This window comes from Schistocerca cancellata, chromosome 4, assembly GCF_023864275.1.
Source record: "Schistocerca cancellata isolate TAMUIC-IGC-003103 chromosome 4, iqSchCanc2.1, whole genome shotgun sequence".
NCBI lineage: Eukaryota > Metazoa > Arthropoda > Insecta > Orthoptera > Acrididae > Schistocerca > Schistocerca cancellata.
In genome coordinates this window covers 23,416,582-23,441,378 of record NC_064629.1, presented here as the reverse complement: position 1 = coordinate 23,441,378, position 24,797 = coordinate 23,416,582, and the positions used below count along the sequence as shown (strand labels likewise).

The following is a 24,797-nucleotide window of genomic DNA, read 5'->3' as shown; positions in this document are numbered from 1 at the left end:
AACTCATGCGGAACGAAAGTAGGCGTTTTCTTTTCTCACAAGGAAATTAAAGTTTTAAGGAAAAAATAAGTTCATAAAACGATGTTTCGTAGTCTTATTCTCTGCCACGAATTTGCACAATGTAAAAATGAGGAAGTGGATTTGACCGCTTTTCCCCGTCCCTGCCCGGTTTGGGCCAGTGCAGTACATGCCACACCGGCGTGCAGCTCACAGGGGAGGTGCGACGCGTTTTGTTTTTATGCAGTGTTATTTCCTGACATTTTGTACGTCGCGATCTGTATTTAAGGCATTCTGTTACCTCTAATCTGGAATTCCTCATTTTGGAAGCTTTGCGGCGCCGGTGACCGATTCTGATGAGGCTGATCGGTTCCCGTACGCGGTAGTCCACTCCGAGCCACATTGAGGTGAGCGCCATCGTCCCTTTCATTACGAGCACGAACGCCTCGGCGTCGCACATTACTGACATCAGCGTACACAGCTTTCATTCCCCTATGGATGAACTAGATTTCAATTGGAGACACGTTTTCTACTGTTAGAAACTCGATTACACCACGCTGTTTCTCACGCAGCGACATACTCGTTGTTACGTTAAACACCGACTTGTTAAACGCTACAATTCTTAACCCTCTAGAAGCAGAGGGTTGCGACTTGTATCAGCGAAGCGGGAAAGTCGACCGAGTAACGTGCGTGACATGTGATAACCGATACTGAGGCCAGAATACAAAATTCGCAGGCATTACTTTTCAGCACGCCCTTCTAGAATTTCGCGACTACGACGAGAATGCAGAAGTATGCTGGTGGGGATGGAAGCAAGAAGAAGCGTAGTTAACAAATTATTCGATGCCACGCTGTAATCAATTCATTTGACGATTCAGAATAGAAGAAACGGAAAATGATGTTCATTTACACAGAAATTAAACTGTAAATATTGACAAAGTGCCATTCTGCGCCTGTATGTGTTTTTCACCTTGAGATTAATACTTATAATGCGTACTAACTAGCCTGTTCGTTGCCTTCGTTATGTCCCCCCTCTTGCTTGGTCCCTAAATGAGGTAAAGAAATTAAAACCGTGTCACTGATGGTTCCTTCCAATTTTTCGTGTTGTTGTTTGGTATTAGTAAAGTACACCATTCGTCTGCTCTTACGAGGTACTGGATCGAGGTTGCCAGAAGGCTTATAAATTGTATTCGAAACCCAAAGTCTCAAGGGAAGTGTGTACTTGATTACCCGAAATTTCCCTGTTAGTTTACGTAGCTGTGTAAATAAAAGCCAGAAGAAACCATAATTTATCCATTGGCATAGCTCATTCGAACAGCAGCGGAACAAAATTATCAAACGTAATCTTCCATTGACAGTTGTAACGCTATAACCAACAGCCGAGTCAATGGTAACCCATGGCTGTGATCACAAATTCATAGCTATCTGTGGCTGTGGCACAGTCCATATGACATACCGATTGTTGGGTAATATACTGCGACACGAATTTTTCTGTCGTCACGGTGTTAAATCAACAGAAATTGTTCCAGAGTTCTACCTGCGTCACCGGATTCTCGTTATCGTCTTTTCTTGTCTGGCTTTTCCTATTGCCTGAAAACGAGACACTAAGGTAAATTTGCGTATTCTGCGTGACGAAAATTCCAACATTCCTTTTTTCCAGGTTCACTGATCATGTGCATCGGTACCAAATAGTAATTGGAAAACTGAATGAATAACAATAAATGTAGTAACAATAACAAACTAATAATGACTGCAGTTTACTGCTTTATTGGAGGTTGATAACTAAAAATAAAAACAAATAAAAATAGGATGATCCTTCAGTTGTTACAATGCAAGGGTTTTGTTAGCGTTTTTTTTTTTTTTTACTGAATTCCGTTCTAGCTATTTGCAGGACAAAAAGAAAAAGAACTGAAGCGATACACATCGGCAGTCCAACGAGATTTGTACCAGCAACTTCACTTTCCTTACAAGGGAATGGTCCAGTCGGACTGTAGAAACCCATTCTGAAACTTTTCACGCAGCAACAACACACCCAAAGAAACGCTCTGTCAGAACTTTAATTGCTAAGGAGCACAGCAAATCTTTTTAAAAAGATGTAAAAGTTACTCATTTTTACCGAGCACTAGCGCGCGAATCGGCGAATACGGAGACAGCCGCGACAACAGGACGTAGCGCCGCGTAGGGCGAAGTCCAAAGTGCACACATGTCAATTTTAAGAGTTAAACCATAGAAATAATGTCTCAAATTATTAATTTGTTGAACAACTTGGAATTCATATCGACAGCTAACCTGTTGTAGATGCAGATGTTACACAAATGACTAGTGGAGGAAAAGTAATCAAAGCAGTGTATGATGCTACCTTACAGTCGATTTCCATCAGTCAGAACTTTAATGTGATGACCTTGAATGTTTTATAATAATTCCTGTAGCATAGTTCGTATGATAATTTTAGGATAATTTAGATTTTGCCAGTTGTGAAACAGCTCCTTGTTTATTTCCTGTGGTCGCCACAAAAATGCGAATTATGTATTGGATGACGAAAACAAACGTTTTCCATTTCGCCAGGCACAACTGACAAAAGAAAAATTAATGTATTCAGGTTTTTCACAGAACTTACCGGTTTTATTTAGATAGAATTGTAATGGAGTAAAAGATGGTCGTGGCCGTTGTTATGCTTATTGTGCTGCGTGCCAGGCATACTTCACCCAATTCGTAAACTGTGGTGATGCAAACTCAAAATGAAGAAATGACTAAGTATAAGAATATTGTTCCACTGATAAACCGGAAGTGACAAAGAACTATCAGACACATTATCTTCTCCAAGGGAAGTGGAAGTCTTACAACGCAAAATGTCGAGCCTGAATGCGCCTACTGATACCTCCCTTAGAGACCATGAACGGATTGGCCTACATTGTTGCATGAAAAGAAAACAAAGTCTACTGGTTCAGAGACGGATTTTCTGAACAAGGAAGAGGAGTAAATTGGTACAGCATAAACATTTCGGAAACCCATGTACATCTGAGGTACAAGGCATTACTGTATCTAAAATACAGCCATTAGAGTCACAAAGTTTACACGGGGCCTTTAGTTATATGTTTTATAACATTTCGTAGTGTTTTACAATCGATATTGCAATTCAGCTCTTGCTGTTAAGCCAGGTTTACATTTAATTGCAACTTTATTTAATTTTAGTGAGTTTTTATCATCATGCCTCCATGGTTATGCCTTATATATTCTTCCAGTAATATTACAGTCACTGTGATTACAGTTTAATGGTCGGCTGTCAAGATCACGCTGCCTTTATGTTGTGTACTGCGGATTGCAAGCTTAAATCTGTATCACTATTTTTTATTAATTGAGAAACATAGTGTTTCATTACTTCTGAACGTTTTGAGACGTCAGAATCACTCTAAAGCAGGAAGCTTAACACGTTTGTTTGATAATATGTGCGATGTACCCGTAATGTTGGCAACAGTTGTCTGAAGCTCCGAGTAGTATTTGGCGTCGCTATTCGAAAGTGAATGTCAGCCAGCGTAGATGTCAGTTATTAAACCACGTTGTAAATATTATTGCCAGCTTTTGTTTTATCATCAGACGACTTAATAAATTTATGAAGTTGTCTGTGTGTCAAAAAAAGAGTGTCGTTTCGTCAGTAGGAAGATGGTAGTTGCGTTGTGACTGAAATCTATGTATTTAAGAGTATGTGAAATGTAATTTTTGCATGCTAGGAAACATTACACAGCACTAAGCATCGGCAGTGTTTGTTGACGGGGAGTGAAGTACATCTGACGACAAGCAACAGCTGGAATAGTTTGCCATGTTCTGTAGCCACCAAACACGTCTGGGAGGAAGCTTTTGTGCATCTTCCATGTAAATTGTCAATGTGGTATATTTGTTCGGGTTTTTTATCCTTTTGCATCGCCAGCAGAGTTCATAAATGCCAAAACCCTACTGCAGATTACAGTCACTGCATGTTAAGAATAAGAATCACAAAATAACCTTTAAATTTTATAGGACTTAAGTGATATCGACGAGGATTAATAATGAAGATTAAAAAGTTTTTTCTGAATATAGTATTAAAGATATGGCACAGTTTTCTCGCTGTTTGGAATTGGTTCCGCGATAGGAAGGAAAGTTCAGTCCAAATTCTGCATTTAAGTAAAAATTTTATTATTGCAAATAAATCTTATGACGTTGTCATGAACAGTGATGATCCATCTGTTAAGGTCAGTATGTTACACTATAACTGTGAATATATTTATTTCTCAGCAATATATTGTTGTTTATACTGATTTGCTGTGGTAATGGTCTTTGCCTCTTGCTACCTTCACTTCTCAACGGTCCATCCAGGTTTCTTTACAACTGCAGCTACGAAAGTTACATCCAGAATTAATAAACCAGAAGCTTGCACATGACTTTCACTTCGTGCATCGTTTGGACTTTGCAACAAGTGGTGCTGTTTGTATTGCTTTACACAAACGTGCAGCAAAAGCAGCTGCAACAGCTTTTGAAACAAGAAAAACCAAAAAGTATTATGTGGCCATTGTTCGAGGACATGTTGCTAAAGAGCTTATGGACATTACAGATCCAATTGGTGAAGACAAAAGGGAACGACATGGTAACCATCGCATGTGTCTGGCTTCTGATCCTAACAGCTGTTACCCAAAATTTGCACATACGCGATTGCTAGTTCTTCAGCGTGGGCTTTATGGAACATATCCAGCCACAAAAGTATTGTTAAGGCCAGTCACTGGAAGAAGGCATCAGCTGCGCGTTCATTGCATGAGCATAGGTCACACCATTGTTGGAGATTACACGTATAGTAATAAAAACGATAGTTTACCAACTCGAATGTATTTACATTCTTATAGGTGAGTATGGACTGCCATAGAATATTCTAACTACATTTTTCTGTGATAATTTTTTTTTTTTTTTTTTTTGTTAAGAGAAGTATGTTGAATAATAATTTTTTTGGGGGGGGAGGGGAGGGGGAGAGAGAGAGAGAGAGAGAGAGAGAATATGTGTAAGTCAGGGATTTGCTAAAGAAATTGTGCATATTTTACATTTTGCTCATTTATCCCTTCATCTCTTAATTACGGTATCTTGCTGTTAATGTGTGATGTTTCAATTCCAGACTGGTTTGTCATGCTGTAATTGCAATTTGTGACCAAAAACTTCCAGGCATTTGGGGTTTGGCTTTGCATCTGAGGGTATAAAACACACACGCACACACACACACACACACACACACACACAGATATATATATATATATATATATATATATATATATATATATATATATATATATATGCCTACTCTTCGTCATATGTAGTTCCTGTCATTATGTTAACAGAGGTAATTGATGCAACCCAGATGTTATAGTGAACTACATCCCTCTGTTCCGCTTATTGAAATCATAGGAACCCTTAAGCTCAGAGATTTCACATGAATTACATGTACCCAGATCCACTGTGTCTAAGTGTAATGTGAAGTGGAAGTAATAGGGTTTCCCAAAACCCATCATTACCATGACAACCTAATAAGTCAACTGGTGGTGAAATTGACAGTTACCATACATCCAATTGTTGTTCAAGCATAGGCACGGATGTAAGGGACTATGCATTCCATTGACAAGTAATAGGAATTTATTTTCTTGGCTTCCTGCTCTCCAGAAATCGCTGATTACAAAACAAATGTAAAAGTTTACTCAGTGATGCAGTCAGTGCTGTCACTAGTGTAGAAAATGGTTTTGTATAGTGTTGTTTCTGAGTACATGATGGGACTTACAAATGGCGGTGTGCTGACGGTCTGGTTTATGGTATTGTGTCAACAGTCTAATTCAGTGCAGGAAGTTGACAGTTTGAAAAGGCTTTGTCTGTTTGAGTCCAATATTACTTTTGGTAGATGGAAAAATGGATGTAGGTATTCTTAAGTGTGTTACACAGTTACATGCTTACTATACGGTGGCAATGGTTAGGAAATGTAAATTTTTCTTATTAGTGTGATTATATTCTTGTCCAGAAAGCAGAGATTGTTGTATTATAATTTTGAAGAAAATTAGAATGATTTGCTAGAACTAATGGTACTTGTTCAGACATATAAGCTGAACATCTTACACACACGGCTTTTGGATTTTTTAATTTTTATATTTATTTTACTTTAAGTTCAGAGCTCCAGTATACGTCTCCCAAAGTGGTTTGATGAAACTTTCAAAAATACTCGAGAAAATAGGCTTTGAAGTTTTCTGACCATTTTTTAATATGCTAAACTAAGAGGGTGGTCTGTCAACAAGCAGTGTGGCTATTTGATAGTGTTTACATTATGTGTGGGGGTCATGGGTTTGAATCGTAGCAGAATCAATTTTTTTAACAAAGTTACACATTCTGTGATCTTTTACATGAAGCATAAAATTCAAAAAGATAGAAAAAATATAATTTGTGATTTTTTTTTAACTATACAATCTTGATAACAATCTTTTATAAAAGATTGGTAATTAAGCATTTTTGTTTCCAGTAAAAACTGGATTTTTGTGTGCAGTATATAATTAGAAATAATAAGACATGCATTTTTCATAAAATCATAATTAGATGTGTTAATTAGCATATATTTGATGAAGTTTATATTACAATGACAGGTATCCAAAGTGAATGGAAAAAACAGACTGAAAGAAGACTCGATTTAGCAATTGCAAGTCTTGTGTGCTTTATGTCTTCTACACGTCACAGAATTGCTAGTAGAACCTTTGTTTAAAAATTTGATTCCATGTGGAACTGAAGCCAGGCCACCCACACACTGCTTGTTGAAAAATATGTACCATATTTTAGCATATTAAACATGACTGGAAAACTTCAAAATCAATTTTCTCAAGAATTTTTGATAGTTGCATTGAACTGATTTGGGGGAGGGGTATATTTGAGTTCTGAACTTCACGTATTATAAATATAAAAAATTACAAATACCTGATTGCCATGTGGTCCCCATATTGATTGTGAATGAAAGTAACAATTATAGGTCTGATCTCCCTGCATGAAAATCTTGTAACAAATATTTACTACACTTCAGCCAGTGAAAGTTAAAGTTTTCATCAACCCGAAGGTTTGATTGAACACCATAGTGCTGTATTAGGCATGATCCTATTGGAGATGGTATGCTATTGCATTCCTCCAATCTTTTAACTGCCATATCTAGCCAGTTGCAAGAGACATATAGTGTAACATAGACACCAAAACTATGTTCCTACTCAGCATTTTTAACTGTAGCAAACTTTGCCAAAGGTGAAAATAAATTAGTTACATATAAAAACCTTGGGACTAACTGCTTCCAAATGTATGGCAGCAAGTTCTTTGTACCTGCACATGGTGCAAGGCTACAACAAAATTTAAATGCTGTAGCATTAGCAGTTAGGTGTGCCTCTGTATATTATTATTATCATCGTCATCACTTATTTATTTACCTCGAGACGCTGTAGGATCACGCAAAGCATTTTGCTTCATTTTAGCATTCTTTCTGACCTTCCACGATTCTCTCATTTTTTTCTTCATCGAGTCTCTTCCCATCCTCAGTCACTGGTTTCTTTGAGACTTCATTCTCTGACCTAACATTCCACTTTCTGTCTTGAATTTCTATTGGATCTCTTTTTTTGTGCTTTTTCTAGGCCAGGTTTGACTTGTGTGATCCATCATATTGTTGACTTGACCCCTTGTATATGTGTCAGAATCCTGTTGGTGAATGTGGTTGGTGGTAGCCTGCTGATGATGTGCCCTAAGCGATTTCAGCATTCTTTTTCTGAGTGCTGCTAGGTTTGACATCTTCTCTGTGGTTGTCATAGAGTGCAATGTGTATCCTTCTTCTAATTTTGCGTTCTCCCTACAGTATGCTTTCCATTTTACTTTTAATATGGAATATTAGTGTCTTACTTGCATATAGTATTTCAGGCTTGATTACTGTGTTGTTGTATCTCATCTTTGTTTGAATGGACGTGCGTTTATTATTATATGTCTTGCATTTTGCCGTAAGCTCTATTCATTTTTTGTTGTAGTCTTCCATGAGATGTTTTCTGCTCTTGTAGGTTGAAATATTTCACCTAGGTATTTAAAATGTGTAACTCTTTTTATCTTGCTGTATTTTGTGTAATTTTTGGGCATTTAATTTTGAGCTGAAGAATTCAGACTTCTGGAAAGAGATTGGCAGGCTTACTTTTCTGCACATTCTTTTAGTATTTCTATTTGTCTGGTTGCTGTTGATTCATTATCAGAATGTGTGGACAGGTCATCAGCAAAAGCTGTGTTTGAGATTTCTATCTTGTCCCAGGTTGTGTTGGTTGCCAGTGTCCTTGGATTTTCAGTTCTTTTTCACATTCCATCATTACTTTGTCAAGGATCAAGTTGAACAATGGTATTTATTTATTTATTTCCCCCGTCTCTCCTGTTGCATTTGCAAATGGTGTGCAGGAACAATTAACTAATGGGAAGCTTGTTTTCAATCTCAAATTTCTCTCGTTTTACTATTGTGGTCTTTCACAAGACATAAGTAACATGTTACTTGACTCTTGTTGGAAAAGACACTGTTGCTTCGATCCTGAGTAGTTCTTTCTGCAGTTTTCTGTTGTGGCGTCTTTCATACATACAATAATATCAGTACCAAACAACCACATTGAGCTTGAATCTACATCTTCATCTATACTCTGCAAACCACTGTGAAGTGCATGACAGAGGATACACCCTATTGTATCAGTTATTAGGGTTTCTTCCCATTCCATTCACGTGTGGAGCATGGGAAGAATGGTTGTTTGAATGCCTCTGTGCATGCAGTAATTACGCTAATCTCATCCTCACGATCCCTGTGTGCTATGTAGTAGGGTGTTAGTATATTCCTAGAGTCATCATTTAACGCCAGTTCTAGAAACTCTGTAAAGAGGATTTCTCGGGATAGTTAACGTCTATCTTCAAGAGTCTTCCAGTTCAATTCGTTTGGTATTTCAGTGACACTCTTCTTTGGATCAGACCAACCTGGGACCATTCATGCTGCCCTTCTCTGTATATGTTCAGTATCCTCTGTTAGCCCCATCTGGTATGGGTTCCACATACTTGAGCAATATTCTAGAAATGGTCACGAAACTTCCCCATTGGTCTACCAATAAACCGAAGTCTACCATCTGCTTTATGCACAACTGAACCTATGCGATCATTTCATTTCAGATCCCTACAAAGTGTTACACCAAGGTATTTGTACAAGTTGACCAATTTCACACTATGTGTGTTTTTTTAAGCGACAGATTTTACATTTTGAACATTTAGAGCAAGTTACCAATCTCTGCACCACCTTGAACTCTTATCAAGATCTGACTAAATATTTATGCAGCTTCTCTGAGATAGTACTTCATTATAGATAACTGCATCATCTGCAAAAAGTCTGAGGTTGCTATAAATATTGTCTGCTTGGCCATTAACATACAATGTGAATGGCAATGGTTCCAACACACTGGCTTGGGGCACAGTAGAAGTTACTTCTACATGTGATGATGACCCTCCATATGAAATATCATTCTGTGTCCTCCCTACCAAAAAGTCCTCAATCCAGTCACAAATTTCATATGATACCCTCCTATGATCATATTTTTGACAATAAACGTATGTGCAGTACTAAGTCAAATGCTCTTTGGAAATCGAGAAGCATTGAATCTACCTGGTTGCCTTGACCCAAAGCTTCCATTATGTCATATGAGAAAAGTATGTGTTGGATTTCACATGATCAATGTTTGCAGAATCCACACTGGTTATCACTGAAGAGGCCATTCTGTTCAAGATACCTCATTATGTTTGAACTCAGAATATCTTCTAAGATTCTACAGCAAACTGATGTCAAGGATCTTTAATGGTAGTTTTGTGGCTCAATTATTCTACCCTTCTTTTAGACTGGTGTGGCCTGTGCATTTTACCAAAACTGGGCACGGTTCTTTGTTAGAGGGATCTTTGATAGACTATAGCTAGAAGAAGAGCTAACTCAGCCAAAAATGCAGTATAGAATCTGACAGGGATTTTATTGGGGCCTATAGTTTTGTTCGATTTTATTGAGCTCAGCTGTTTCTCCACACTGATGACACAAATATCTATTTCACTCATCTTTTCAGTGGTATAAGGATCAAATTGGTGCAATGCTCCCAAGTTTTCCCTTGTAAAGGAACATTTGAAAACAGAGTTGTGCATTTCTGATTTTGCTTTGCTGTCCTCAATTTCAGTTCCTGCCTCATTCACTAGGGAGTGGAGATTATTTTCGGTGCCACTGACATCATTTATATACGACCAGAATTTCTTTGGGTTTTGTGAAATGTCATTTGACAATATTCTTCTGCGGTAGTCATTGAAGGCATCACACATTGCTCCCTTGACAGCCAAACATGTTTTATTCAACATCTCTATACCTGTAGCCCTATGCTTTATTTTACACCTATTAGAGGAGTTTGTGGCACATCGTGACTAGAAGGAGGGATCGGTTGGTAGGGCATATTCTGAGGCATCAAGGGATCACCAATTTAGTATTGGAGGGCAGCGTGGAGGGTAAACATCGTAGAGGGAGGCCAAGAGAGGAATACACTAAACAGATTCAGAAGGATGTAGGTTGCAGTAGGTACTGGGAGATGAAGAAGCTTGCACAGGATAGAGTCGCATGGAGAGCTGCATCAAACCAGTCTCTGGACTGAAGACCACAACAGCAACAACAACAACAACAACAACAACAACAACAACATGCAGTAATCTCTGTTTCTTTAGAAGTTTCCTTACAGTGACTGTATACCATGGAGGTTCCCTTCCATTATGAACAGTTCTACTGGGTACGTATGTATCCAGTACATGGTCAATTATTCTTTTAAACTTGAGCCGTAGTTCCTCTACATGCTCCTGCCCTGTGCTAAAAGTTCAAAGTTCCCCAAAGAGGTATGAGACAACTGATATTTTATTTAGGATACTGAATGTATATATCTTCCTGCTTGTTTTAGTTGTCCTTTGCACTTTGATAATCATTGTTGCCACGATTACGTCATGATCACTGATACCACTTCTGATGTGGATATCCTCAAAAAAGATAGGTCTGTTTGTTGCCAATAGAGCCAATATATTTTCATTACGAATGGGGTTTCTAACTATCTGATCTAGGTAGTTGTCGGAGAAGGCATTTAGTAATGTTTCACATGCTGTCTTATCATGCCCACCATTAACAAAATGCAATTTTCCCAATTAATTATTGGGCTATTAAAGTCTCCAGTGATTGCAGTATGATTGGGGAACTTACATACAAATGAACTGAGGTTTTCTTTGAAGTTTTCGGTTACATTAGGAGACGAGTCTGGTGGGTGATAGAAGGATCCAATTACCGTTTTATGCCCACCCTGTTTTATGCAGCTCCAATTTATATCTCAGTGGATTTGAGTTTCCTGTCTACTGTAACAAATACACCACTTCCATGTCCTATTTGTCTATCCTTTCAATAAACACTAAAGTTTTCTCCAAAAATCTCACTGCTATCAATTTCAGGTTTCAACCAGCTTTCTGTATCTAGTATTATGTGAGCTTCACTGAGTTTCAGGAGTGCTTCAAATTCTGGCATTTTATGTGAATGGTTCAAAAACTGATACTTCTGGGTTTCCTACAGCTATCGTTATCTGGGATGGATGGAGAGTCACCTAACGTAAAAAAAAAAAAATTAAAAAAAAAAAAACCCTTGTGCACATCCCACACGCAGTCAGCTACCTGAGTAGCAGCTTCTTATGGGTGGTGCATACCTGACCCCTTTAGGGGCACCCTACAGTTCACAACACTATTTCACAAGTACAGGAAGTGCAGCCTAGCTGTCATAGAACCTCCGATGTCTCTAGTTCAGTTCTTCCACTTGACTCAGAACCAAAGGCCCCCGATTGGTTCTGGAGACAATGCTGAAAATCGTGAGCTTTGTTGTAACTTCATGCACAAGGCTGATCTTCTCAGTATTCTCTGCCACTTGTTGCAATGACCTAAGTATGACGTAAGAGCCCAGATGACAGGCATGGAATGTTTTTCAGAAGTTTAGAGACTCAACTTTGACCTGGGCGCAGCTACCTATTGCGTTCTGGATCTCGTGGGTAGACAGTGTGAGCTTTGTTTCATAAGATTACTGTTTACAGAATCCATATTGAACATGGAGCTAACAATAATGGGTGCCCGGACATTTTTGGTCACACAGCGTGTGTAGTGCTTGTTGGCTTTACTGTATTTGTCTAAGAATAATGTTTCACATTTTAGCACTTGAAAGTATGTTATGAAGTTTAAAATATTTCAGCTGTTAGCACCATGAGATATAAATTTATTAAATGAGTAAACTCTGTGCATGCCTACGATACAAACATTTTTTAATATTTCTAGGCTGGTTATACCAAATGACATTGAATCTATAGATATTCAGACTGCAGATCCATTCGAAAATGAAAATAATCCACACACATGGATGGTGGTAGAAGCTTTAAATGACTTAGATGAAAATGTATTCAAGAAATTGGACACCCAAGACTGGTGAGCAACAATTCCATAAGTTATTGGTTACTTACAGTGGCTAATGTGTCCATAGTATGCAGCTTGCTCTCTGTGGCTTCATTATCTTCTATTGTTATAGTTTCTGAGGAGATTATTTGAATAATATGTGCCGTAGCGTGTAGCATTATGGTGATGATACTTACACATCTGGGACCGTAGATTCTGATGTGCCACACCTTTTGCTATTTGGCCTCTGTGAAGTAACATTTTGGCCAGAGGGCTATAGTTAATTAAATTGTGTGAATAAGAATGTGGTATTTGGGAATGTCCATATGTAAGAATCAATCAGAATAAGTTTCTATAATTTTCTTGTCTTTTGTTAATGCATAATTTGACTTATTCCTCATTTCAGAAGGTCTAATTTCTTGATGGGATCTATGGACATGCGTGAATGAATGAAAAAGATAAATTTACTTTGCATAGAGGTAATTGAAGTGACACATTGGGTCAGACAGTGGGTTTAATTCCCTGTAAAAGTTAATGAAGTGTTGTCCATTAACGTATGTCTCCCTACTGCAAGGAATTGTTCCAGGAAGAAGTAAGTATGTTGTTGTTAGGTGTTCTTAATAAATTTGAGATATTACAAATGTGACAAACTATCAACCCATCTTGCTGTTTACAATTTTTTCTGAAGTTATTGAAAAAGGTGTATATAACTGGATTCTAATACACCTTGGAAATGTAAAAAAATAATCAATGGCCAATAGTATGGTTCTCATAAAGCGATTCTGACACATCAAACAATCTTCACATTGACCGATGATATGTTGCAATCTCTAGACTGTTCTGTTTGCATTATTTGTCCATAGACCATTCAGTAGAACAGTATCAGACATGTCAGATACATAACAGAAACAGTATATACATATACAAAACATTACCAAACCACGATAGGATTAGGTGAGCATAGGTCAGGAAATTGGACATAGAATCATGCCAGCATTCACCTTAAGAGCTAATAAACATACAAACACCTGCCAATGCTGTGGCAAACATAAATCTTTTCGCAACAGATCCCCTTCTCTGAGGTGTATTGTGTTGCAAACAAAACTCAGAAATGTGAGCACCAACAGCAGAAACATTCTTGTGCAAAGAAACAAACAGCGTAGATCAGGCTGTTCAAACAAGTGCCCCGTGGACGGGAGGGCTCATGGCCTCAGCTCAGAACTGCGGCAGTGCCGGGAGCTCCACATCACGCTTGCTAGTACTCTGTCCCCCGGTGGCCATGCTGCCTTCCCTCGAGATTGTCCCATGTTTCTTGATAAGTGGGATGTCCAGGAGATCCGGGCAAAGGAAAAAGTACCATACCCAGTTGCTCGCAAGTTATTGGCTAGTCACAAACCCTGTGTTCTCCCATCTGGCACCTATAGTTTTGTTTTTGTTACGCCCTCGCTCCATGAAGAATATGGCCATGCAACCTCAGATTCAGTGCTGAGGTTGTGAAATTGCCCAGTGTCAAGGTAGCATCGCCATCCCCCTGTACAGCTGTGCAACGAGCCACCAAACTCTTGCTTCAAGGGGCGAAGCCACCAGCTACACAACCGGTAGGCCGGAAAGGACCAAAGGGGTACTCCCATGAAGACTTCCTATGTCCCTCCAGCCAGACAACACCTGAGTCTTCCTCTCCTAACTGGAAAGGCTCGAAGAAGTCCACCAAAGACAAATGGTCTTCTCCTTTGCAGACACGAAGGTCCTCTTCGACAGTGTTCCCACATGATACCTTAGTCAGACCGACTTCTGTGTCGGCGGTGCGCACCGCCAACAGTTTTTCTGTGTAATGGAATGTTCGCGGTCTTCAATCCAATAAAGAGGATTTACGGCTGCTTTTGGCATCACAGTGTCCCCTTATACTCTGCCTTCAGGAAACAAAATTGTGTCCTCATGACCACTTTGAGCTTTCACATTTCCTCCCAGTTTGTTTTGACCTTCCCCTTGACGACCTCAAGGGGAAGGTCAAAACAAACTGGGAGGAAATGTGAAAGCTCAAAGAGGTCGTGAGGACACAATTTTGTTTCCTGAAGGCAGAGCATTTTGTCACATGGGGGCGCATCATGCTGCTCATATGGGATGATGATCATAGTCAGCCCATCTCCCTGACTATCCATCTTCAACCTTTTGCTGTTCGCCTTTTCCTTCCACACCTAACGTTTTCCCTTTGTACGAGGGTCACTCCAAAAGAAATGCACACTATTATTGTAAAAATACAGTTTTCATTCTGCACGTGTGAAAGTTTTACAGTGTGTAGATACATCCTTCTCGCTTGTTTTCAACCTTAGTTCAACCTGTTCCCATGAGTGGTGTCGTCACAGCATGTCTTCAAGATGGCTGCTACACTTGACGTTTGTCAGAAGCAACGTGCTATCATAGAATTCCTGTGCTGTGAAAACGAGACAGTGGGAAACATCCACAAGAGGTTGAAAAAGGTGTATGGAGATGCTGCTGTCGATCACAGTACAGTTAGTTGGTGGGCAAGCAGGTTACGTGATGAAAGCGGGTATGTCAATATTGAGGATTGCCCTCGCAGCAGCAGGCCTCGTACTGCACATACTCCAGACAATGTGCAGAGTGTTAACGAATTGGTGACTGCTGACAGACGCATCACAGTGAACAAATTGTCACGCTACGTTGGGATAGGGGAAGGAAGTGTTTGCAGAATAGTGAAAGTGTTGGCATTAAAAAAGGTTTATGCCAGGTGGATTCCCAGGATGTTGACAGTGGCTCACCAAGAAACAAGAAAAACAATATGCAGCGAACTTTTGGAACAATACGAGAATGGTGGAGATGAATTTTTTGGAAGAATTGTGAAGAAACGTGCAGCGGAAGTGCGACATCTTGCTTTCTCCTCTCAAAATCACGAAAGCTACAATACTGTTTTCTCCATGCAGGAACTCCAACATGCCCTCTCTTCTTCTTGCTCCTCCGCCCCAGGACCGGATGGTATCCATGTCCAAATTTTGCTGCATTTATCAACCCATAGTCTGCGTTACCTCCTTCGCCTTTATAATCGAATTTGGACCGACAGTACCTATCCCAGACGGTGGCGGGAAGCTGTTGTCGTTCCCGTTCCGAAACCTGGAAAGGACAAACATCTCCCCTCTAGCTATCGCCCCATTTCTCTCACGAGTAGTGTCTGTAAGGTTTTGGAGCGTATGGTGAATTACCGTTTAGCTTGGTGGCTGGAATCCCGCAGTCTTTTAACACCAGCCCAATGCGGATTTCGGAAGCATCGTTCTGCAGTTGACCATCTTGTTGCTCTCTCCACTTATATCATGAACAATTTTCTCCAGAAACGCCAAACGGTAGCAATATTTTTCGATCTGGAGAGAGCATACGATACCTGTTGGAGGACAGGCATCCTCCGCACACTGTTCTCTTGGGGCTTTCGAGGCCGGCTGCCCCTTTTTCTTCGCGAATTTATGGCAGAGCGCACTTTTAGGGTGCGGGTGAACACTACTCTCTCCCGTACTTTCTCCCAAGAAAACGGGGTACCCCAGGGATCCGTGCTGAGTGTTGTACTGTTTGCCATCGCCATAAATCCAATTATGGATTGTCTCCTTCCTGATGTCTCGGGCTCCCTCTTTGTGGACGATTTTGTGATCTACTACAGCTCTCAACGGACCAGCCTTCTTGAACGACGTCTTCAAGGATGTCTCGATCGCCTCCACTCGTGAAGCATCGAAACCGGCTTCCGTTTCTCACCCAGTAAGACAGTTTGTGTCAATTTTTGGCGACGTAAGGAGTTTCTTCCGCCCTCCTTACATCTAGGTCCTGTCAACCTTCCGTTTTCAGACGTCGCTAAATTCTTGGGTCTTATGTTTGACAGAAAACTGTGCTGGTCCTCCCACGTTTCCTATCTTTCGGCTCGCTGTCTGCGATCGCTTAACATCCTCCGTGTCCTGAATGGTACCTCCTGGGGAGCGGACCGAGTGGTCCTTCTCCGCCTCTATCGCGCCTTAGTGCGCTCAAAATTGGGTTATGGAAGCATAGTCTACTCCTCTGCTCGGCCGTCTATTCTTCGGCGTCTCGACTCTATCCACCACCGTGGATTACGTTTAGTGTCTGGAGCTTTTTACACTAGCCCTGTGTAAAGCCTTTATGCTGAGACTGCTGAACCTCCGCTGTCCAATCGGCGAGCAGTCCTCCTGAGTCGTTATGCTAGCCATCTGTCTTCCATGCCTGCTAATCCAGCCCATGACCTTTTTTTCGACGCCTCCTTTGATGTAGGGTATGCAGGCCGCTCCTCCTCCCTACTACCCCCGGGAGTCCGCTTCCGTCAACTGCTCCATTCTCTTTCCTTCCGCTTTCCTCAAACCTTCTTGACAACTTGGGGTACAGCACCGCCTTGGCTCCGTCCCCGGATCTGCCTGCTCCGTGACCTTTGTCAATTTCCCAAGGATGGTACCCCTACACTTGTTTATCGTCGTGCATTTGCTGCTCTATGTGCACAAATGACGGACGCCACATTTATTTACACCGACGGCTCGAAAACATCGTTAGGTGTAGGGAGTGCCTATATTGTTGGCGACACCCCAAATCGCTTTCGGCTTCCCGACCAGTGTTCGGTTTATACTGCGGAGCTTTACTCTGTTCTCCAGGCTGTCCACTACATCCGCCGCCATCAGCGGATACAGTACGTTATCTGCTCGGATTCTCTCAGCTCTCTCCTCAGTCTCCAAGCTCTTTACTCTGTGCACCCTCTGGTCCACCGGATTCAGGACTGTCTGCGCTTGCTCCACCTGGGGGGCGTCTCGGTGGCGTTCCTCTGGCTCCCGGGACACGCTGGTATCTGTGGGAATGAGGCGGCCGATATAGCGGCCAAGGCTGCAGTCTCTCTTCCTCGGCCAGCTATTCAGTCGCTTCCCTTCACCGATCTACGGAGCGGTTTATGTCGCAAAGTTGCTCATTTATGGCATGCGCATTGGTCAACACTTTCCCATAATAAATTGCGGGAAGTGAAAGCCCTTCCTTGCGCTTGGACCTCTTCCTCCCGAACGCGTCGTCGGGAGGAGGTAATTTTAGCTAGACTCCGGATAAGGCACTGTCTTTTTAGCCATCGACATCTTTTAAGTGGCGATCCTCCCCCACTTTGTCCCCACTGCTTTCATCTGTGGACGGTAAGACACCTTTTAATTGAATGCCCCTATTTTAATCCGTTACGCTCCCGTCTACAGCTATCGCCTGATCTATCGTCGATTTTAGCAGATGACACGCGCTCAGCCGACCGCGTTCTCCAGTTTATTAGTGACAGTGAAATGACGTCAGTCATTTGAAGCTTTTTTTGGGGACAACCACCCCCTTCCTGTAGTGGATTTTTAAGCATTTCTTCTATTTTTAGTTTCTCCAATTTTATGACTTTGTTCCCATTGCTGCTGGTTTTCAATTTCGGTTTTTTACTGTCTTAAGTCACGGGCTGGGCGCTAATGACCATAGAAGTTTTGCGCCCTAAAACCAAAAACAAAAATCTCTCATTTCTATCATTCCATTCCTTACTCTCCTTTTTACTGTGGCAGCCTTTATGTTGACCACCTATTCTCTAGGTTCTGCTTTCCTTTCTTGGAATATTCATTCATTTACTTAACTTCACCTTTTGGCTGAAGTAATTCCTGGTTTCCTTATGGGTTTCATCTTCATTTTGCAAATTTTTCTTGTTGTGTGGACTAACTGAGAAGAACATCTCAAATAGCACCTTTTGCATGCAGTGTTGAATGTCATCTGCCCACAGTATCTGCATAGACTCCTATATGCATCTCAAAGCAAACATGGTAGCCGATCTGACTTGACAGGGTCATTATGTACCTTTCTGGTTGAGCGCTCTGACAACATGGGGATCACACTACTGATGCCTGAGCTGCTAGCTTCTCACACGTGCCAAGGAGTAGATATCCATCTTCTTGGGACATCAGGACTCCCATCAATGCCTATCATGCTAGATGGCCTTTGCTGTATCTGTTTGGGGCCCATGGGGATAGCCCTTGATTGGGGGAGGTGGCATCAGGGTGGACATTTTGCACATTAGACATATCACATTACATGAAAACCATGGCCATTCTGATCCAACCATCTCATCAGACAGGTATAGACATTTCAGTGTGGATACTTAATAACCCTGCTGCTTTCCATACCCTGGAAAGAGAGACAAGCCAGATGTCTGAGAGTGAAAAAAATTTATCCAATACTTTGTACTCAAACCGATGGGGTACTTTTACTGCAACAAAGCCATTATATTTTGTGGAATGTATTGAACATAAATTCGGAGAAGTTTGAATATTTGGGAAAAATGTGCAGTGGATTGCTCCTCCTCTGCTGCACAATCTACAGCTTTTCAGGTATGTGATAGTCTGCGTGATATATCAGTGATCATTGTCTCACACAAGATGAATATGGTCCAAGGAGTCATATTCCTCGGATTCCTTTGAAGGCAATGTATTTCCACAAAAAGTTAGTCATAGTGTACAGGTGTGATGTCAAACCTTATGTCCCATCACTCATGAGGTGCCTGTGACACATATGCTTTGGTCATATGTCATACCACTGCATGGCAGGCCCAAAATGCAGCAACTGTGGATAATGACTCCATGTGGGTAAACCTTATGAACAACCACCATCATGTGTCAATTGCATGGAACACCATCCTCCACTTTCAGCAGTTTGCCGAGTTTCCAAGACAGAAAAGACTGTCGTATATTGGGGGGGGGGGGGGGGGGGGGGGAAGAGAGAGAGAGAGAGAGAGAGAGAGAGAGAGAGAAAGAGAAAGAGAAAGAGAGAACTGGACACCTATATCTTACTGATATGATGATCAATCATGTGAAAGTCACAGCCATCTCCATCACTACCTCAATTTTTTCCAGACCAGTTATCCCATCACCCACCTCTCATCAGGAATCACTTCTAGAACCTGCCCAGAGAAGCAGCTTCTTCATCCAGCATCTACCATTGAGAAAGCTCCCTCTCAGAAACCCTCTCTCCACAGACTCACAGATCAGAGGCACAACACCTCCCAATGATTGAAGCAAAAGCAGCCACCAAAGACAGTGAAGGAGGAAGAGGGGAAAAATAAGACTAAAAAAATGACCATTCAGTGGAATTGTTGCTCTGCAAGAAACATGCTTCACTGGTGACCATTCCTCAACACACAGTGTTTATAGTGCATTTTGTCAGACCCGTGCTGGCCCTGAGAGTGCATCTGGACGAGAGTGTATTCATTGGTTCACACAGATGTCAGTGAGTGGATTCCCCTTCATACCATGTGGGAAGCAGTAGTGGTGCTGGTGCAAATGACCTCCACAGTCGCCATTTGCAAAGTTTATTTACCTGCAGGCAGACCACTTAACTCCCCCCCCCCCCCCCCCTCCCCCCATTCTCTTCTGCTACAGGACTTCGGTGCACACCAGTCCATGTGGGGAAGTACCGTTTCATTTTCTTGTAGTTGACCAACTTCTTACTGACCAATAACCGTGTCTCATCAGTGATAGTACTTGTACCCACTTCAGTGCTGCCAATGGCACCTTTTCAGCTATCAACCAAATAATCTCTTCCCCCAGCTGCACCGCTTCATTACATTGGTCACTGCATGTCAATCTTTGTTATAGTCACCACTTTCCGGTGATAGTGTCACTTCCTAGTCAGTGCCAGGTTGACCGACTACCACATTGGATGGTTTGAAGAGCCAATTGACAGTTGTATGCATCTGCTGTTACCGTCGCCCCCTATCTGTTGGATTGCATTGACAAGGTTGTGCAAGACATCTCTGATGCGATCACCCATGTTGCTGAAACTGCTTGTCCCCTCTCTACAGTTCCCCTCCATCGCCGGCCGATGCCTTGGTGGACCAGAGAGACATTGCAGTAGGTATTCAGGATCGCTGAAGAGCCCTGCATCAGGCCAACCTTACCACTTTTAAACGACTTCGTGCTAAGGCTCACTTTCTAATTAAATGCAGTAAAAAGGAATTTTAAGACCACTATATCTCTCCCTGGGAATGTATGCCTCTTCATCTCAGGTGTGACCAAACTGTGTAGTCTGGACCACCAAAGATCCACAGTTATACCAAGTCTCTTCCTTTAGGATGGGCTCTGTACTGGTATGTCGGAGCAACATGCTGAACACCTTATCGGTATGTCCTGGGAAGTGGATCAGATGACCTTCCCTCTGTTTGCGCCAAGCTCTTGACTGTTCGAAACTAGACTGTGGCTGTTTCATTTATCCATCTGCACGTCTGTCCATATTGCACTGTCGTAGTACATCCCACCATTGTGGAACACGTTTACACTAGCCCGGTTGAGAGCTTCTATGCAGGAAAACACTCACTGTTCATTGACAGCTACTTTCTGATTAGCCTCACCAACATACTCTGCAAACTGCTTGAAATGATGGCAGCCGACTAATTATTTTTGAATCAAAGAGCCTTTTGTTCCCACTTTCAGAGTAGTTTACAGCAGAGATGCTCCACAGCTGACCATCTGGTTAGGTTGGAAACAGCAATCTGGGAGGCTATTTCTAACTGCAAACACCCCATTGCAATCTTTTTTGACCTACATGTGGCATATGATACCATCTGGTGCCATCAAATTTTACTTTCCATAACTGAGGCTTTTGAGTGTCCCTACCAATTTTTATTTGTCTATTTTTATCATACCGGTTGTTTCAGGTCAGAATTGGTACTTCACTCGGCTCTCCGTGGGTCTGAAATAATGACTTCCCCCAGGGTTCTATCACACTCTTATTGATCGCCATAGATGGGCTAGTGACCTCTGTCGGCCTACTGGTCACCCCCATGCTATATGTCAGCAACTTTTGCATTTAGTACAGCTCCCACTCCGTAGCCTCTGCTGGACACCAGCTCTAAGGTGCTATCCAGTGGGCCTGTGCTGGGTTCCTTTCTCATGGTTTCCATTTCTTTCCTGCAAAAACATGAATGTACAGTTTTGTCTTCATACCACAGTCCATTCTGACAAAAAACTCTTCTTGGGTACGCATCACTTGGACGTTGCTACACAGTCTTGATTTTTGGGACTCCTCTTTGACAAGAAGCTGACTTGGCTGCCCCATATTTGTAAACTAAAGACCATTGGTCCAATCCTGCTTGGACCATTGTTGCTAAGTCTATGGCTCAGTAGTGCCTTGGGTTCTGAAATTGTTAGACCCAGTCCATCATCATGGAGTTTGAGTGGCCACTGGTGCTTTTTGGACTAGTCACATAGACAGTCTCCTTGCTGAAATGTGGATCTTTGCTCTTCAGTTCTGATGATACCAACTCTTGCTTACCTGTGCAATTGCCATTCGACAATTTCCTGATCATCCAGCATATCCTTATCTTTTTGCATACAGGGGGGGTCAACTGCCTGCACCCACCCTCTAGTGGGATTAGCAGTTGGAATGTGCCACGCAGCCCTCCCTCTGCCAGGACCTCGATCTATCCTCCTCAGAATATACTGATTCCTTCCCCATACTCCCCCTCCCTGCCCCCCCCTTGCCACCCCCCCCCCCCCCAATTTTGCACGCTTTCTCTGTGTTGGTACCCAGGTCACAAATTGGGACCAATCTGTGTCAAGTTACTAAAGTCTCAGTCACTTCAATGACCTTATGGTGTTTGTCCCTTTCAGTTCTTCAGGAGTACCAGGGTGCTACCATATTTTACACTGACAGCTCTAAAACCATGGATAGGATAGCTTATGCTTTCACATCTCCTCCCTGGAGCAAGTAGTGTTTTTAAGGCATAGCTGATGTCCATTAACAGATACCCCAGTTTTATTGAAGACCTGTCTGTTAACAGAGACCTGTGACCTCATTTTAATATGTTGTGACTCATTGAGCAGTCTCTAAGCCAGGTCATGCCAATTTGACCACTTACTGCTTGTGCAAGTGGCACAGGTCCTTTTCCTCCTCCCTTTCCTCTTTCCTCCCATGTAGTGGCTGTAGCAGCAGAGACAGTACTCGCTTTAGTGTTGTCTTCAGTGTGCTGAAGTGTTTGTTCGGAATCTTATCAAATGGGACACTGTGAATCAGTCTTGTGAGTATTCAGCATGAGCAGAAAAGGTTCGGATTTAGGTATGCCTTTTTTTAATGCTCAGTGGGGAGATTTGTATTTGTTTCTAAAGTCTGATGAGAAAGCACTGTGCTTAATTTGCCACCATACTGTAAATATCAAAGCATTGAAAATGCAGTGTCACTACGAAAATAAACATTACTCAACACACGAGGGGATTATTGGACTGAACAGAACTGATTAAAGTCAGAATTGCCACAATCTGAAGAGGTAAGCCTCTTTTATATTGTTCATTCTAAAAGAAAAACAAAAATATTCCTTTTTGTAACCGTACTCATATCTCCAGAAACTTGCACTATTTCCCTTTAGATATTGCGCTAAGCTAAATTATGAGACTGTTTAGTGTGGTAATATTTTAAAATTAATTATTGCTGTTGTTATCCTGCAGATATGTGAGCTGAATTGCACACCGGAAAGTGCAGTTTGAGCAAGCTACATTATTGCACTGAAAACTGCAAAAACTGGAAGACCTTTTATGAATGGCTAATTTGTAAAAGAGTGTTTTGTAGAGTGTTTGGAGGTAATGTAGAGTGTTTGGAGGTAATACACCCATCTATAGTGGCCCAGTTTGAGGCGGTAAGCTTGTCTGAACATACAATTTCTCGAAGAGTGCAAGAAATTGGTGCAGAATTAAAGGAGCAGTTTTGCAGTAAATGTTGTATGTTTGTAGAGTACTTGATTGCCTTTGATGAGAGCACTGACAATCACAGCAGAGCTCAACTTACAATTTTTGTAAGGGGGTTTCAAAAAAGATTTCATTGTTACTGAGGAACTGTTGCATGTAATTTCTTTGAAAAATGTCACAATCGGGGAAGATATTTTCCTGGCTGTAGAGGTGGTTTTGAACAATATACAGTTGTTACTCGAGTGCCTATACAGCATTTCAATTGATGGGGCCCCTGCAATGTTGTTGGAAGGGGTAGATTTTGTAGGAAATATGAAAAAAAAAAGTACACAAATCTGAGCTTCCCCCAGTTTTGACAGTACACTGTCTTTTACATCAAGAACAGCTAAGTGCAAAAGTTTTCCACAAGTTTAGGTCCATCGTAGATAATGTTGCAAAAATTGTGAGGTTTTGTAGACAGCAAAGCTTGAATCATCGGGAATTTAAAGGATTCTTGGAGGATATTTAATCAGTTCACAAAGATATGCCTTTTTAATTGTGCTGCACAACGGTTAAGTTGCTCAAAAGTACTCTGTCTTTTTTCATTTGAGACAAGAAATAGCTCTGTTTGTTGATAGGAAAGGTTTTCTACAGCCAGACTTGGATGATGAGCAACGTATCGCTAACCTCGCTGTCATGAAAGACGAACATGGGGTTGCAAGCTAAAAATAAATTAATCAGTGCTATGTGTGACTATACTGAAAGTTTCATATTGCATCATTTGCTTTTTAAAAGCCAGCTTCAATGAGGAAATTTGTACAGTTTTCCCCTCCCTAAAATTCTTGAATTTAGGTACTTATGAAGACGTAAACAGAGTAAAATCTGCACTCAAAGTGTTTGTGATGCCATTTTCAGTGTGTGCCCAGAGGATGCCCCATCAAGCCTCCAAGTTGAGCTGATAAAACTAAAGTCCAATTCAGTTTTGATAGACTGCTATTATCATTATGATGGTGATTTGATTTCATTGTATAACTAGGCACTGATCAACAAGAATTCCCGAGGATTCACACCCTTGCCCTGAAATATATAGCTATGCTTGGGACAACATTAGTTTGTGAACAAATGTTTTCAATTATGAATATTAACAAAACAAAACAAGGTTAAGTTCATCTGATGCTTTGTTGGAAGCTATGCTTCAAACTTGCAACTGCCAAAATGATTGTTCCAAATATCGGAAAATTAGTGGCTTCAAAATGGTGTCAAAGATAAACAAAGAATGTTGTAAATTAGTGCAAAATAAGGAGTGCAATAAAACTATTCTTTTTGTTGTACACAAAATTGGCATTATTATTATTATTATTATTATTATTATTATTATTATTCATTTTACTACCGGTGTGCTGCCTGACACGTGTTGATTGGCAGAGCCCCATTCACCAAACACCACCTCAACTCTCGCCTCACTAAGTGCTGTCATAACACATTCCTCTCCTGCCATTGCCACAACAGTGCTGTGTTTGTCTCCTCACCTTCCCCTACCCCACCCCACCTGCGCCACAGCAAAGCACTGGTGCTTTTGCCAGTGCC

General features: G+C 41.3%; 1 protein-coding gene across 3 annotated transcripts in view; it reads left to right on the top strand.

The window, feature by feature from the left end:
• Positions 1–3,508: 3,508 nt before the first annotated feature.
• The window catches only part of LOC126184687 (RNA pseudouridylate synthase domain-containing protein 1-like), a 53,588-nt gene continuing 32,299 nt past the window's right edge, over positions 3,509–24,797 (top strand). Inside the window, exons 1-5 of one of the 3 annotated variants that reach the window (XR_007536861.1) lie at positions 3,509–4,223; positions 4,348–4,868; positions 12,394–12,540; positions 12,914–13,099; positions 22,995–24,508. Coding sequence is in view for 1 of the 3 variants with exons in the window: in XM_049927181.1 (XP_049783138.1) it covers positions 4,041–4,223; positions 4,348–4,868; positions 12,394–12,540 (851 nt within the window). In the remaining 2 variants the exon portion in view is untranslated. Of the gene's footprint in view, positions 4,224–4,347; positions 4,869–12,393; positions 12,541–12,913; positions 13,100–22,994; positions 24,509–24,797 lie in introns of those variants that run through there. The other 2 variants (XR_007536862.1, XM_049927181.1) reach the window with 2 other exon arrangements.